Source organism: Balaenoptera ricei, chromosome 2 (assembly GCF_028023285.1).
Source record: "Balaenoptera ricei isolate mBalRic1 chromosome 2, mBalRic1.hap2, whole genome shotgun sequence".
Lineage (NCBI taxonomy): Eukaryota > Metazoa > Chordata > Mammalia > Artiodactyla > Balaenopteridae > Balaenoptera > Balaenoptera ricei.
This window is the reverse complement of record NC_082640.1, coordinates 138,943,561-138,959,129: the sequence shown is the minus strand read 5'-3', so window position 1 is coordinate 138,959,129 and position 15,569 is coordinate 138,943,561. Positions and strand designations below refer to the sequence as shown.

General features: G+C 44.3%; 1 protein-coding gene across 21 annotated transcripts in view; it reads left to right on the top strand.

Annotated features, from left to right (window-relative positions):
• Positions 1-15,569, top strand: part of TRIM9 (tripartite motif containing 9) — a 102,250-nt gene that overhangs the window by 51,952 nt on the left and 34,729 nt on the right. For 17 of the 21 annotated variants that reach the window (XM_059914224.1, XM_059914223.1, XM_059914222.1 and 14 more), the window contains exons 2-3: positions 1,851-1,946; positions 4,583-4,705. The exons of 3 other annotated variants lie outside the window; for them this stretch is intronic. In XM_059914224.1, coding sequence (XP_059770207.1) covers positions 1,851-1,946; positions 4,583-4,705 — 219 coding nt within the window. The remainder of the gene's footprint in view (positions 1-1,850; positions 1,947-4,582; positions 4,706-15,569) is intronic. One more of the 21 variants, XM_059914216.1, reaches the window with a different exon arrangement.

The window sequence follows — 15,569 nt, the reverse complement described above, 5'->3', positions numbered from 1 at the left end:
CTCAGGCAGAGGTCACTTTCTCAAGGTCACACTTAAGAAGGGACAGAGCCAGAATCTGAACTCTTTCAAAGCCTGTGCTCTTCCCGCCCCCCCACAGTGCTCTCACCAAGCCTGTGGCGTGCACACTTTTAAAGAGATTCAGGGGGGCTTCCCTGGTGGCGCAGTGGTTGAGAATCTGCCTGCTAATGCAGGGGACACGGATTCGAGCCCTGGTCTGGGAAGATCCCACATGCCGCGGAGCAACTAGGCCCGTGAGCCACAACTACTGAGCCTGCGTGTCTGGAGCCTGTGCTCCGCAACAAGAGAGGCCACGATAGTGAGAGGCCCGCGCACCGCGATGAAGAGTGGCCCCCGCTCGCCACAACTAGAGAAAGCCCTCGCACAGAAACGAAGACCCAACACAGCCATAAATTAATTAATTAATTTAAATGAATAATAAAAAAAAATGAGATTCAGTGCCTGACTGGGTATTTAATAATGCAAATATAAGTGAAAAACAGCCATAGGACCAAGAGATATAATTTTTAAGATTCTGCCCTTTAACTGAAAGGACAGAGTGGATGAGGCACTGTGTTGGCAAGGAGGAGAAAGGGCTTTAGTGTTCAAAGAAGGTGTTGTGGGGAAAGGCAGCGTGTCTCTGTAATTTATAGGAGGGATGGAAGGACTTGCCCAGTCTGCCAGGAGCAGGAATTTTGTACCAAGTACAGTGGTAATGGCTGCAAGTAACGGTAAACTCCAGTACAGGGATTAAACTCGGAGGTAATTTTCCCCCCACCCTAACAAGAAGTTTGGTGGTAGGAGACTTCAAGTGTTGGTTCAGATGCTCAAAGATGCCATTGGAACCCAGGCACTTTCTCCTTTCACCGTCCTCCCTTACCACGTTGGCCTTCTCTTCTTGAGAGTCACAGGGCATCTGCCATAAAGTCAGCAGCGAAAGGGAAAAGGTTGCACCAGCCACAATGGTCCCATGTTAGCAGAAAAGCAGAATCTTTCTCAGACCCCTCCAGCCCCCAGCCAACTTCTACTTAGGTCTCGTCAATCAGCAACAGAGATTGGGAGCCCCTGTGCAGGATGTTTCAGAACTACTATTATTTAGGCTCAGGAAACTGGTAACGAATTCAGTCCATCCTCGCAGAGACCAAGTGCCACCCCCCAGCAGCAAGTACTTACCTGGACACCTGGCCCCCCCAGCAGAACTGCATCCGCATGTGGACGGGGCGGTGTGGAAAGTCAGAAGAGAGTGCACCTTGCTTTAGGAGGCTAGTGTGGCGAGGAGCTGGGGCAACAGAGCTGCACTTGAGAGAAGGACGAAGACGCTGATGAGGAAGAACATCATCCTGCCCTCTGTATCTGTCGTTACATTTAAGTGACCCCAGAGCATCACACGGGCTCTCACCCTTTCCTCCCTCATCCTGTTCTTAACTCTCTTCATTCTTTCTGCCCTAATCCCAGATCAGTAGCACATGGAGCTAAATAATATTGATAAGTATCAGATCACCTGACTCACTGTTTTTTTTAATTTAAAATTAAATAAATTATTGCTGAATTAATTAAGTAATTAATGAGACGAGGAACTTCCAGGCAGATATCAGCTGGGAAGGGCCTTTGACTGCGATGGCCAGAAGTTTTCACCTTCTCAGAAGGGACAGTCCTCAGGGGCCTCTGGAAGGAGTCGGGATGCTGTTATTACCAGCATCCTCGAGTACAGTTGTTGGCTCAGTGGCCCAGCTCAGACAAGAGGAATCTGAGGAGGGCGAGGGCTCCTGGGTCTTGGATGAAAGCCACCCTGTGTGGCCTTGCGGCTGCGTCCTGTGATGAGAGCTCCATGGTTTCCTTCTTCGTCTCTGCAGAGCCAGCTCTCCCAGGCGCTGAACGGGCTGTCGGACAGGGCCAAGGAAGCCAAGGAGTTCCTGGTGCAGCTGCGCAACATGGTCCAGCAGATCCAGGTATTGGCAGCACCGGAGGCGGAAAGCACGCCCCGTGGGTTAAGATGTAACTGTGGGGCGGGCGGGGGGGGGGGGTTGTCTGTCTCTTTTATTTTTATGTTTTGTGGGAAATTTCCTATGTATTTTTTTCCTGATCTTTCTCTTCTAATACATACGAACACACATACAGGCCAACTTCAAATATACCCCTCCTCAAGGTGGTTACGTTTCCCCAACAGGCCAAAGACACAATCCCGTTTTCCAACTGGTTCCCATCTTCCACACTGAGCTCCTAATTCTTTGCTGCTGTGCAAAGAAAGATACCTATTTCTTTGTGAATGCAGTCATTATTGTTGAGTTTTTAAAATTCTATAGGTTCCCAAAGCACCTTGCAATCATTACATCTTATCTAATGGTAGCAAACAGGTCACATTTTCTTTTTTTCTTCCTTCTTTCCTTCCTTCCTATCCCATAATAATGCTTCTCCTCTACTTAGATACTTAAATGTTTTTCAACCGTGATCCCCTGACAGCTATAATTTGCACAGTGACCAACAGATCAGCTGACATTTGAGAGCTTGTGAGCTCTCTACTATAGCTGAAGGGGAGAAGCCAGAAATTGCATGAGATGCTAAAATAATGACCTTCTTCACTGTTTACTGTTCTTATGTTTTGAGGTTTGCCTCACAGAAATAACCTGAGCTCTGGCCTCCAGTAGATTGGCTTTCTGAGTTAATATTTAACCTATGTCAAGGCAGAAATGGCTTTTTAAATGTAAGCCTGGCTTCCAGAGCATCTCACACTGATTTCTTTGCCTTTAGTTGGCGTGCAGGCCCATGTTAAAACTTTTTATTCCCTAACAACCTAACGGTTGTACACTTCCTTCTGTTTTCCAAAGCAGTGGAGTTTATCAGTTGGTCCCTTCTTTGCTTTTGCTGGCATAAAGTGTGCAGCCCCAGGCTTGCCTCTGCCCCTCACCTCTTCATCAGAGCAAAGCTTTCTTTCCACTTTAAATCAGAGCCTGTATGAAGACAGCTGCCCCCTCCCTACCAATATTACCCTGCTTGGGACATAGAGAGCTCTTCAATGATGTTTTCCAGGAGAGTTCTGTGAGAGCTCAAAAGCAATTGCCATGAACACCAAAACTTAACATTTGTAGAAGTCATTGCTGAAGCAATTACAAATACACGCCTTATACAGGCGTGTATAAGACCTTGCATTTGAGACAGTGACTTAATACCTGTCCATAGATCCTTATATTAAGAGACACAGTTCTTGGGGCTTCCCTGGTGGCGCAGTGGTTGAGAGTCTGCCTGCCAACGCAGGGGACACGGATTCGAGCCCTGGTCTGGGAAGATCCCACATGCCGCGGAGCAACTGGGCCCGTGAACCACAACTACTGAGCCTGCGCGTCTGGAGCCTGTGCTCCGCAACAAGAGAGGCCGCAATAGTGAGAGGCCCGCGCACCGCGATAAAGAGTGGCCGCCTCTTGCCGCAACTAGAGAAAGCCCTCGCACAGAAACGAAGACCCAACACAGCCAAAAATTTAAAAATTAAATAAATAAATAAAATTTTAAATACAATAAAATAAATGCATAGTTTCAGAGCCAAGAATATATATATATAAAAAAAAGAGAGACACAGTTCTTGATGACTTTGGGAATAAATTAAAATTCGATAGGCTAAGATGTTCCTTCCTTTCCAGCCCCCCAAATTTTACTCAGTTTACTCAGTTGACTGCTATTTTTTCAATACTATTACTGTATATGTGACGAGTATTCAGCTTTCATTTGCTGTAAATTACAATTGTTTTCCAGATTATGGTTTGAGAATCAGAATTACATATGTAACTTATTGAAAGGGTTACCTTTAATGAATGCTTATAATTTAGGGAGCGAATTGCTTAAAAGAAATGTCTATAGCATGTACAGATTTAAATCACGTAAAAAATTTTAGCTCCAGCATTCAATTTAAACGTCATGGGAAAGCTATAATCCATTTAGAACATGCTTACTGTTCCCCACAAGCTGGTTGGTTCACATCTGATTTTTACAGCAGGCTGATGCCTGTTACGTATACCAGTTATTCTTCACTGCCTACATGCACTCATGACTTGCTTTTTTAATGAAAGGAGCAAGTGCTTTTGCCCATGATTATTCTGTTGTCATTGGATTATTGTTTCATATCGAAGACGATTGCCATCCGCTTTCTTCTTTGTCCCCCTGGATTCGATGATTCTTTCTCCCTCATGCCTCAACAATACCCCATTCCCCCAGCAACCAGCCTTTCTGAATGCCACCTTCCACCGTGCACAGCTGGGCACATGCCAGCCCTCAAAAGGATTCATGTTCAACTCTACAAACTAAAACTTTATTTTACTTGGTACAAGTCAAACTGTGGAGATGATTTCCTTCTGATAAGGATAAATGTATTCAGTAACATTTATTCCTTTGAATCTAAATTTAAAGTGAAACACCACCACTGTGGAATAAAATTTATTCCGTTATTTGTAAAAAGCAAATGTGCACTGTGGACGGGGCTCCTCTTCCTTCCCTTCAGCAGGGATTTCCGCCCCCCGAGTGGACAGGGGTTCTGCTGTCTCTGGCAGCCCCAGGTGCCCAGGCACCTGGCGGCTGAGAGCTGTGCTGTCTCACGCAGGAGAACAGTGTGGAGTTTGAGGCCTGCCTGGTAGCTCAGTGTGACGCCCTCATCGACGCCCTCAACAGGAGGAAAGCCCAGCTGCTTGCCCGTGTCAACAAGGAGCACGAGCACAAGCTAAAGGTGAGTGCCGCGCCCTGGGGGAAGCAGAAGGCCAGCAAGCCAGATTCCCAGGGTGTGACAGGCAGACGTCCGCCCACAGCCTTGGATGGCCAGTAGCCCAGCCGGGGAGAAGCACGCACGTCCCTTCGTTCACCACTCACTCCCTCCTTTACATCACCGATACTCATTGAGGGATTTCTCTGGACCAGGAATTGCTCTGGGTACAGACGTAATAAATAAATAAAAATCCCTGCCCTCCTGGGGCTTATATTCTACCAGAAGGGATAAACAGGAAGCAAGATAAGTAAGTAAAATATGCAGTATGTTAGTAAAAAGTGCTAAGAAAAACTAAGGAAAAATGGATGGGGAATACGAAGGATGGGGGTTGAAATTTTAGACAGAGTGGCCAGACAACTATGCAGAGGCAAATGTATTTTTGAATTGGGAAATGGAATCTGTACTTTCCAGAAAACAAACAAGATTTGTCTTAACTTCTGAAGCAAACTATGCAACTGAACAGCTGTACAGACTTTGGTCATCACACCGTAAAATCAATTGATTACGAGTCTGGGGCCCTGTTGGCAGGAGGACTGATCTTCCTGGAGACATCTGATACCCCATCTACTGCCCCCTTGGAGCAGGGCAACGACACGTGAGAGCAGGCTGGATAGACGTAGACGGGCAGCGCCCAGCCGAAGGAAGCAAGAAGTAGGCCATCAGGAGAGGGCCACATACATGACCAGTAGCCTCAGGGTGGCTACCAGAGGGTGGTGGGTGGGCAGTGTGCCATGTTGGCCTGGCATTGGGGTGGAGGGAGAAGTGAGGTCTGACCGTTGGTCCTCTGTTGGGGTCAGGCAGTCAGCATCAGGGAGCTTCAGTATTGGGCAACAGTGAGTGGACACAGCCTCGGGGGAGCTGGCGTCTGGTGAGCAGCCCAGGAAGTGGCAGATATCCCCAGCAGGCTTGGAACAGGCTTTAGTCCCTGAAGAACCAAAGGAGGTCCCATTTCTAAAAGAGTGGGGTTCCAGTAGGAGAGCCAAGGGAGAGTTTCAAAATGAAGAACTAAGACAACAGAGCTTACAAGATTTGGGGCCAAAGCTTGGTGGCAGGGAAGCTTCAAGCAGGGCCAGCGCCCAGTTCATGGTTACTAGAAACAAGGCAAGAAACTAGTTGCCTGCTGGGGCACGAGACCTCAGCAAGACCTGCAGCAAGACGGCAATGCTGAGCCCTGAGCAGCGGAGTCACCGTCCTTAATCTGTGCCCAACACACACCAGCACCCAGGGCCCAGGGGACTCTGCTGTGAACATGGGGAGCTGGGCAGCATGAAAAGAGAAACATTTCCCCAGGGAAGCTTAACAGGTCTCTCCAAAGTTGAAGGAAACCCCAACTCTGTCTTCTTCCTTAAGGTTCCCTCCTCTGCTACCCACCTGCAGCTCCTCAAAACACATTTAGATCCACATACCCGCTTCTTCCTTCCCCAAAGCCAGGGCAGTGATGTGGCTGGAATATAAACCTTTCTCCCCTGCCTTTGTGACTTACCCACCTGTCATTCTGAAGGTGCCTGTGACATGGAGGTTGAGCTGTGACAACAGGGTCCAAGCCAGAAAGGGCCTGTGAGGGCTGTGCCCTACGATAAAGTTGGCCGGCCTGACCTCACTGGTGCTGTATCAGGGCCATGTCCCTTTGAGTGTTCCCGATGTGACACAGAAGAGCAATTGCATCAAGGAGAGGCACAGCAGATTCTTTGTTAAAGACAATTGCAGGTCTCGAAGTTGGAATCTGAACCAGGAGTTAGGAAAGAAAAGTGCCCGGGGATTGAATGTTCAGAGAGCCTCAGTCTGTTGGCTTGGACAGCAAACCAAGGCTGGGGATCTTACCGTTTCTTCCAGATAGGCCATTGCTGTTTCGGGGTGGTGGGCCTAACTGGAAGACCCTCCCAGTTTCATCTTAGAATGGACACAAGCCCCTGAGGGGCACCACACCAACCCCAGCCCTGTGGCACCTTTGCAGTGAACTGCAGGTGATGAAGAGAGCCCTGGGTTTTCCTCGGGAGACACCCACACTGACCCGTGTCGTGCATGACTCACAAAGTGCTGACTGAGGGCGAGTTTTACTTAGATGACTTTCTCTAGCTCCTCAGTTTCCAGGCTCCTGTCCCTTAGTGTCTGTGATCAAGTTTTTTGCTTTTGACTTTTGTAAAGGGCCACTGGACTGTGTGTGTGTTTCATGGTAACATATGTAGTCATTCCTAAAATGTGTGGGAGACAAGTGTGGGTGTATTAAAGATGCTGTTTTTTTACCCAGAAAGTTCTCTGAAGGTTGTACTATGTGGATGTTAATCTTATACATTTAGCTGCAACAACCTGGGAAATGGGTTTAAATCCATAAGCATTTTCATCCAAGATAATTTAGGCCTAAATGAAAATTTCTTCTGGAGTCACCATTTTTTATCTGAATTAAAATCTAGAAGTGCTGTGAAATGTGATTCTGTAGTTACCCAGGAGCAACACAGAATGAGCATCCTTGATGACCAAGCCCTGGCTTTCATAACAGCAATAGCTAACGTTCGCAGATACTTTCTTTGAGGCAGCACTATACAAACTGTGTTACAGGGATCAACTCCTCTATTCCTCACAACAACTCTGCAGGGTTATTATTACTATTATCCACATTCTAGAGATGAGGAAACCATGGCACCATGATATTAAGAACTGGTCCAAGGATCCAGAATTCCAGTCCTGGTAACCTGGCTTCAGAACCCAGAATCTGGACCGTGGCCCCCTACTGCCTCTGGCTGGTAGTACAATGCAGAGAGAAGGCATACGGGGATTTACCTAATCCGTTCACCAGTCAGCCAGCACCTACCTAAGGCACACCTGCTAGGAGCTGAGTGCTGGGCACAGGGGCAGGGGGAGGGGTACACAAAGGTGACTCAGGATTATGGGGCTTACAGTCCTGTGGATGAGATCAGTCACACCCACAGATGACTCCAACACAGGTAGAAAGTGAGTTTCCAGGAGAAGGTGGCCCATGTCGATAGAGTTGTGAGGAGGGCAAAGTTACTTCCAGCTAAAAGGGTCACAGAGCGCCTCATGGAAAAGCTGGCATTGGAGGAGCCCAAACTCTGGGAGGCGTGTGTTGATGGCGACTTGCGTTCTTGCCTGCAGGGATGGGCCAAGCTGTGCGGGAGGAAGAGGGTGATCCGCAGAGTGCACCCTGGTCTTGCTGCATCCAGTTCGTCATGAGGACCGATGGATGCTTTCTGTGTCCATCTCCTGCTCTAACACTACTAAAAACATTATCACCAGAGCCCTTCCTTTTACCACCCTGCAGAAACCCAGAACTTTTATTGTTATAGTGGAACTTAAAATGTCATTTGAACCACATAGAGTATCTAAAATAAAACCACAGCTGTCTTCGGGTAATGAGCTGGACAGCTGGGATTTTCCCTCTAATAGTGGACCAGCCGTTTTAATATGTAGCCATAAAATGTTAACTTTTTCCTTAATGGACGTCTCTTTTGTGACACATTGCAGACACTTTCCTGGCATCTTTAAACAGAACACTGGGAACAGTTTGTGTTAAGTCATAGGGTGACGATAGTGGCAACTCTGGGTTTTCTATACGGGAGAGATGTAAGGGCAGCAATCTGGACAGATAGGGGATCGAGGATTGAGAAAACATCATTTATCCATATCAAAAAATGCAGAGCCCCCTGTCTCCTTCTCCTTAGTGCTGCCTCTGCAGGACGGGACTGTGTGGAAATCAGTTATAGGCTGTGCTGTGGGTACGGATGAGGATGGCACAGGAATAGCTGAAATACGTCTCGGGGACCCCACGTCCAGCGTCAATTCATCGGTGCTGGTGGTCTGACCGGCCAGGCACACTGATGCACTCCGGGACCACTGAGCAGAGACAGCTGCCTGCCCTCATTACACCCTGCCCAGGGTGGAGTTCCCTGCCCCAGATCCCAAAGGGCTACTGAAATGAGAGACAGGTGGCTGGCTGTGGCCCACGGCAGCAAAGCTGTTCTGTCGTCTCGAGTGATTTGTTTCTCCGCTGTTTTCAGCGGATTGTATGTCACCGCTTCAGAAAACAACCAGCAAGGTCGACACCGTGACTGCTGATGCCAGCCTCCATGTCTCCCTCCCTCTGCTTTTCTCCTCCTGCCTCTTCCCTTTCTTGTCACTTCTGTGGCTCCTCAGATTTGTGAGAAAAGACTGGCCTTTTATAGACATCGCTTGCCAAGCACAGTACTTCTTTCTGTCTTTGTTGGCTAGCCCATCACTCACGGTCTGGCAGGGGTAATCTTATGGTCTTCCGCTTCCCTTTGGCAGAGTTCTCTTGGGGGCCTGCTTTTTGCTGACAAAGAGGAGAGTTGTATGTGTGTGTTTTTCTGGAAACTTTCTCTTCTTGAGCCATCCAAAAGGCTAGGGGAGCTGGAAAGCAAGTGTGCATAAAGGCAGTCTTTATAATCTACTCATGTCCCTCTCTGAAAGCACTGATTGCTTGAGCAGATTGAACAGTTCTGGTTCTGAGGCAAGATGGAGCTGAGGGATGAGGAGCCCAGATTCTGGGTCATAGAGAATGGGGTGTGAGGACAAACTTTATCACTTACTAGATCTCTAACCATGGACAAGTCTACAGCTCCATTTCTTTCACCTGTGTGTAAAATAAGGCTAGACGTAGTCGACACCTCACAGGGCATTGTAAAGCGCTTAGCACAGTACTCAAGATATTAGCTTTATGGTTGCTGTCATTGGAAGACTGGAAATATGGTCTCACTCAGCACACTGAAGAAGTGCTCCTAGGGACTCATTTTCCATAATACCAGAGTTCATATTGTAAAATCAGCCTATGTGCTGGTGTGATTGTCTCTGAACCTAGGAAATTCTTTAGCGGCTTGAGTATAATTGATCATCGCATAAAATAGTGCACCAAATTTGGTGAGCTATTTTTAAAAGCTGAAAAAAAGGCTTTGAGGCATATGCAGATGTGACCATATTTTAGGAACACTGTCTGAAATATAAATTATAGTTAATGCTGTTCTGTGGTTTGAAAACACACTGGGAGCCAAATGTCTGTTTTCAGGGTGTGGTAAACTAATCAAATGTCAGAAAGCTACTGGAGGGAAAAAATGCTTTTGAGCTTTCAAAAACTATTACTAACTCACATTTGGTACTACTTGGGCAATATTCCCACTATCAGCAGAGTCAGCTGGGTCCCCAGTTTTCTTGTACGAACTGCGTATGTTGTTAACATCCTTCCCAGGTCTTCCTTAGCTGAGTAAGTCTTTAAAATATCTTCATTGTCTGTGATCCTCAGAGGGAATTTGTGACAACACTTAAAATGTGCCATTAATGAGATCTATGCTTTTTTTCAGGAACTTTTACAAATGTCATTTTTCTTTTGGTAAGCCCAAAGAAATATCTGAGAATTATTTTTATTTATGTAACATTCAGCATTTGAAATAATTCCAAAATCATCTTAAATGTGTTCTCTCCCCAATATTTTAGAATGAATTCATGTGTTGAATAGTACACAACTATGATGATAGGTGATAGGTGACAGGTGTCTTCTTGGTTTCTTGGTTCCCTTGCAACTCTAGAGCCTCTGAAAGAAAAAAAAATAGTTATAGCTATTCAAATATATTCTGAGAAAATCTAATCTTTAATTTCCATGTGTGGTTGGTAAATTAACATACCAATGACATTACTCAGTGAGAATGCTGAGGGATAATCATAAAGCTTACTGTTTAATAGAGCTTTCACTTTTACAGAGGGCTTCCATGTCCCAATTGTAGTTATCTATGGAATGCTTGATTTTGAATCCAAGTGTACCATTGGGTTTTGTTAGATTCATTATCACGATTGTCATTGTTATCTTTGTTATTATTTACCATATATTGCCTGTATGTCCCCATTATGTTAGCAAAAAAATTAGTTATACAGCCATATCATTAAGAGTAGAAATTTACACTAGGGATATTACTGGCTTACTTAAGGCATTTTGCCAATGCTTCATAATAGGCAAGTAATCCTTTGATTCAGGTTGAGAGAGAAAGAGAGAGAGAATGGAAGAAAAGGAAGAAGGTAGTCAGGAAGGAAGGAGGGAAGGAAAGATGACCAAGCTCACAAAGAATTTAAAAATAATTAGATAGGATTTGACTGTTACAGTCATTTCTAGAAAGAGAAGCAACAAACTAGAAAGAAAAAGTCAATAACCCACTCAATTCCCATAAAACTACTGGCAAGGAGTTCCATTAGTTCATTACAGTGAAGACATTTGGAAAAATTAGGCACACTGGAATGCTTGAAACCTTTGCCCTCAGCAGAAGTCTTTTGGGGGTCAACTTTCATAATTTAACCACAGTTATTATTGATTACAAGCCTACCATTAATGGGGAATTCATTCAGCAAATTCTGTGGTCCTCTGCTTCCCACCGTGTAGGAGCAAAAGTCACAGAGGGCCTGTAAGGAACAGAGTGCCCAAGATGCCCGTGGAATCATCAGGATGCCACCACCCACAGTTGGAACCCACCAAGGTTAGAGGACATACCTTTAAACACCCTCAACCCACTCTGGCAATGCCAGTGAAGCGTAGTCACAGAACTTCTTTAATGCCCTTTGCCTAAACCCATATATGAGTGACATTCTTAACTTCAGAGGACACTTAAAGCACACTTTGAAGATGATGGAATAATCCACCATATCTCACATCTTACAAGACACCATACTGGATGCATCACTTTCATTGCGGAACACCATAAATTGTAAATGTTCTCCTGTGTGGGTGGGACCACACCAGGATGCTTCTCTCTCTCCAAATACCTTGTATTTCTTCCTTCATTAACTTCTCTGTACAAGGATACAGTATTCTATACACTGAGAGCATGCTTTGGATATTCCACTCAATGTTTATTGATGGGGTTATTGGCATTCACACTCCTGAGATAGAAAGTTCACAGTTTTACTGTTAAAATCTCAAGCCTTCCTCAAAACAGGTATGTGTTTTATTTATTTAATAGGCCTAAATGATCCTTTTATTGATTAAAAACTCAAAACCTCAGACTTGTCTTTGAAATAATTAGTTGCCAATGTGGTTAAATTAATAACAGTAGTACAGAGGATGGTATCTAGAGAATGGGGGAAATAGCTGCCATATTTCCATAAACCATGTGGGAGAATGGTGGCACGTGAGAAATTAAAAATGTTCTTCCTTAATTTAAATGCCTCTAAGTTTCAATGAATGTAATAATATAGGAGACAATATTCTACTCTAGGAGAAAATCAAGAGAATTATTTTACTAGATGAATCTAATGGTCAAAGTACTTCACCTGTAACTCACCAAAGAGTTAATTCCAAGTATCAGTTGGGCATCTTGCTTCAGGACATTATGGAACACACAGAAAAAACTATCCCCACTGACCAAAGGGACCTGTGAAGAATAAATTCTTCAAGACTGTATCTTGAAAGTACTTGTATCTTAGACAGAAAAAAAAAAGAGTTGCATTATACTTAGAGGAAATTGTTTTGAATGGTGATGGAAATGTATAGATTCTAGTTAAGAAAGAATATCTTGAAATATGAGAGAGAGAATGTTAGTATTTACTTAGACTAAAAATTCATTAGTGTTATCCCTCCAGACCCCATGATGAGAGAGAATACATGAGAAAAAGTATTTATTAAAAAGAAGATTTAAAGAACAATTTTTAAAGAGCCACATGTACGATGGAGAGGTGAATGGAGGTGGAGGAAAGGTGTCAAGGTCAATATTGGATAAAATAATGAAATTCTCCTTAATTAACCTCAGTTCTTGCTGCTCTTTGTATCACCTGAGCTGAGTGGCGAGAGATTGGCCTGTTCGAGATGTGGCGGGAAAATGTAGTTGTGGATAGGCAGAATGAAATTTCACATTTGTACCGTATAAGCTCTCATGGGTTACTCTCTGACACTAAAAAAGTCTAAGTATTCAAAGGGGCACAACAGTCTGTTCTCAAATTCTCCTTTTCCAAAAAGGTACAGTGTCATATCCTGACCCAAGAAATGACCTTTATAAATTTGCCACTCAGCAAAATAAAGCTCTTCAAGTGATCAGTAGGACTTGCCATCCAGAAGAGATGGTGACTGCTTATAAAATTGTGGAAGCCTTCTCTGAAACAGTGGACCACAGATTAATTGTCCCCTAAGAGCTGGTTTAGGCTTTAATGCACATGAAAAAGGGAAGATTGTTTCCAAGTTCCTATTTGTGTCACTCCTGCAACTTGTACATTTCCTTCTTAAGAAAAGAAAATCCGGACTTCCCTGGAGGCACAGTGATTAAGAATCCGGCTGCCAATGCAGGGGACACAGGTTCAATCCCTGGTCTGGGAAGATCCCACATGCCACGGAGCAACTAAGCCCGTGTGCCACAACTACTGAGCCCGCGCTCTAGAACCTGCGAGCCACAACTACTGAGCCCACGTGCCGCAACTACTGAAGCCCACGGGCCTAGAGCCTGTGCTCCGCAGCAAGAGAAACCATCACAAGGAGAAGCCCGCGCACTGCAACGAAGAGTAGCCCCCGCTCGCAGCACCTAGAGATAGCCTGCATGTAGCAACGAAGACCCAATGCAGTCAAAAAAATTTTTAAATAAAAAATAAATAAATAAAAGAAACTCCTTAAATCCAGCCAGCTGCAAACATGGTGCCAAGGGTTTCTCCGGAGCATCAGAGCCACTGCACAGAAATGTGGAACTCAAAGAAAAAGTGATATGGCCTGGCTTCCTAAGAATTGTTTTTCATAAAAAAATATAATGTAGAAATAAATAATAATAATAAGTGGTAGAAATAACACAGAGTAAAGAAGGTAGCAAGTAAGAAAGCTGATAAAGACACTCAGAGAGGGACTTCCCTGGCCGTCCAGTGTTTAAAACTTCGCCTTCCAATGCAGGGGGTACAGGTTTGATCCCTGATCCGGGAGCTAAGATCCCAAATGCCTTGCAGCCAAAAAAACCGAAACATAAAACAGAAGCAATATTGTAACAAATTCAATAAAGACTTTAAAAAATGGTCCACATCAAAAAGATCTTTAAAAAAAAACACTCAGAGAAAAAAATATTTATACTCTTAAAAGATTTAATTATCTGGCTGATTTCCATAAGATGGGAGATCTTGCTAGATTAATTGAGAAACTAAAAGTTAATTATGAGGGACTTCCGTGGTGGCGCAGTGGTTAAGAATCCCCCTGCCAACGCAGGGGACATGGGTTCGAGCCCTGGTCTGGGAAGATCCCACATGCCGCGGAGCAGCTAAGCCCGTGCACCACAATTACTGAGCCTGCGCTCTAGAGCCCGTGAGCCACAGCTACTGAGCCCACGTGCCACAACTACTGAAGCCCGTGCGCCTAGAGCCTGTGCTTCACAACAAGAGAAGCCACTGCAAGGAGAAGCCCGCACACCGCAAGGAAGAGTAGCCCCCGCTCGTAGCACCTAGAGAAAGCCCGTGCTCAGCAACGAAGACCCAACGCAGCCAAAAATAAATAAATAAATATATAAATAAATAAAATTTTTTCAATCTTATAAAAAAAAAAGTTAGTTATGAAACACCCAAAAATGCTGCTTCTGGGAACCCCACTGTTTAATTTTTAACAGTGATTTTTATCACAGGCTACTGTGATCATTGCAAAACGGTTCATTAAAATGCTTTAAAAATGGACCAGCATCCATTGTGGCAACAGGGGGAGTTGAGAGCCAGGAATTTAAGGATGTTGAGTCCTTCCAAGAAGCTTGAACCGTGGACTACAGGAGCCAATGGCAAACAGCCTTGAAACTCACAGACTCTTGGCAGTGCAACAGTGAAGCTTCTTCAGAGTAGTCAGAGCCCCCCACACTCCCACAGCTCCTTTGGCACCAAAAAACCTTGCTTGAGAAGGAAAGTTATAGAGGCAGACATAGAATTTTATGAGGCCTGAGTAATGTATTTATTTCAGCACATTTAGGTCATAAAATGATCATTGAGCTGAATGTTCTGGAAAGTAAACACAATTCTGTCTTTTTTGCCTCAAAAGCAGACTTACTTTGGGTTACAGCACTCAGATCCAGTCTGTGCTTGTTATCTGGACTTTCAGTACCAGTCACTTCTGCATAGTCTAGACCAGATGCCATTTGGATAGTGAATGGTGACTGCTGAGGTTTCTGCTACCTAGCAGCATTGATGCACTGGCGGCTGAAATGTAAAAACATTTTCTGGGAACAATTTAGTCAAGCCTCCTATAGCAGAGAGGAGTAGCGTATTAGCTGTAGGTCACCTGTGTTGCATTTTTAAGGGTTTAACCTGTGGGTGTTTTTTTCCCCCTAAGAAGCAGAAACTTAACCTTTCTTTACTTTCCGATTTTAAAGTAAAATAATAAAATATAGTAATTTGCATTCCTTGAGCCCAGACCAACAGACGGTGGTGGTAGTTTGACAGAAACATGCTAGATGTCAGAAGAAAATAAATCAAACAGTGAATTTAAAATTTGATCTCTCCACCCACGCCAGTCAAAATCACAAAACAATCCTCACATCAAAGTTGGTTTCTTTCACCAATTCCGATAAAGAGATTTTAAAGCCTACATTTTATTTTTTATTTTAATTATATTAAAAGTTTAAAAGCAATAACAAATCAGCTGTCAAAATATTAGGAGACTCCAAATAGTCAAAACAATCTTGCAAAAGAAGGGCAAAATTGGAGTTCTCACACTTCCTGATTACAAAATGTACTGCAAAGCTATGAAGTATAATACGGGCATAAAGATAGACAAAAGACCACTATTGAATAGAACCCAGAAATAAACTCTCACACATATGGTCAAATGATTTTTGACAAGGGTTCCAAGACCATTCAATGGGAAAAAGGAAGTTTT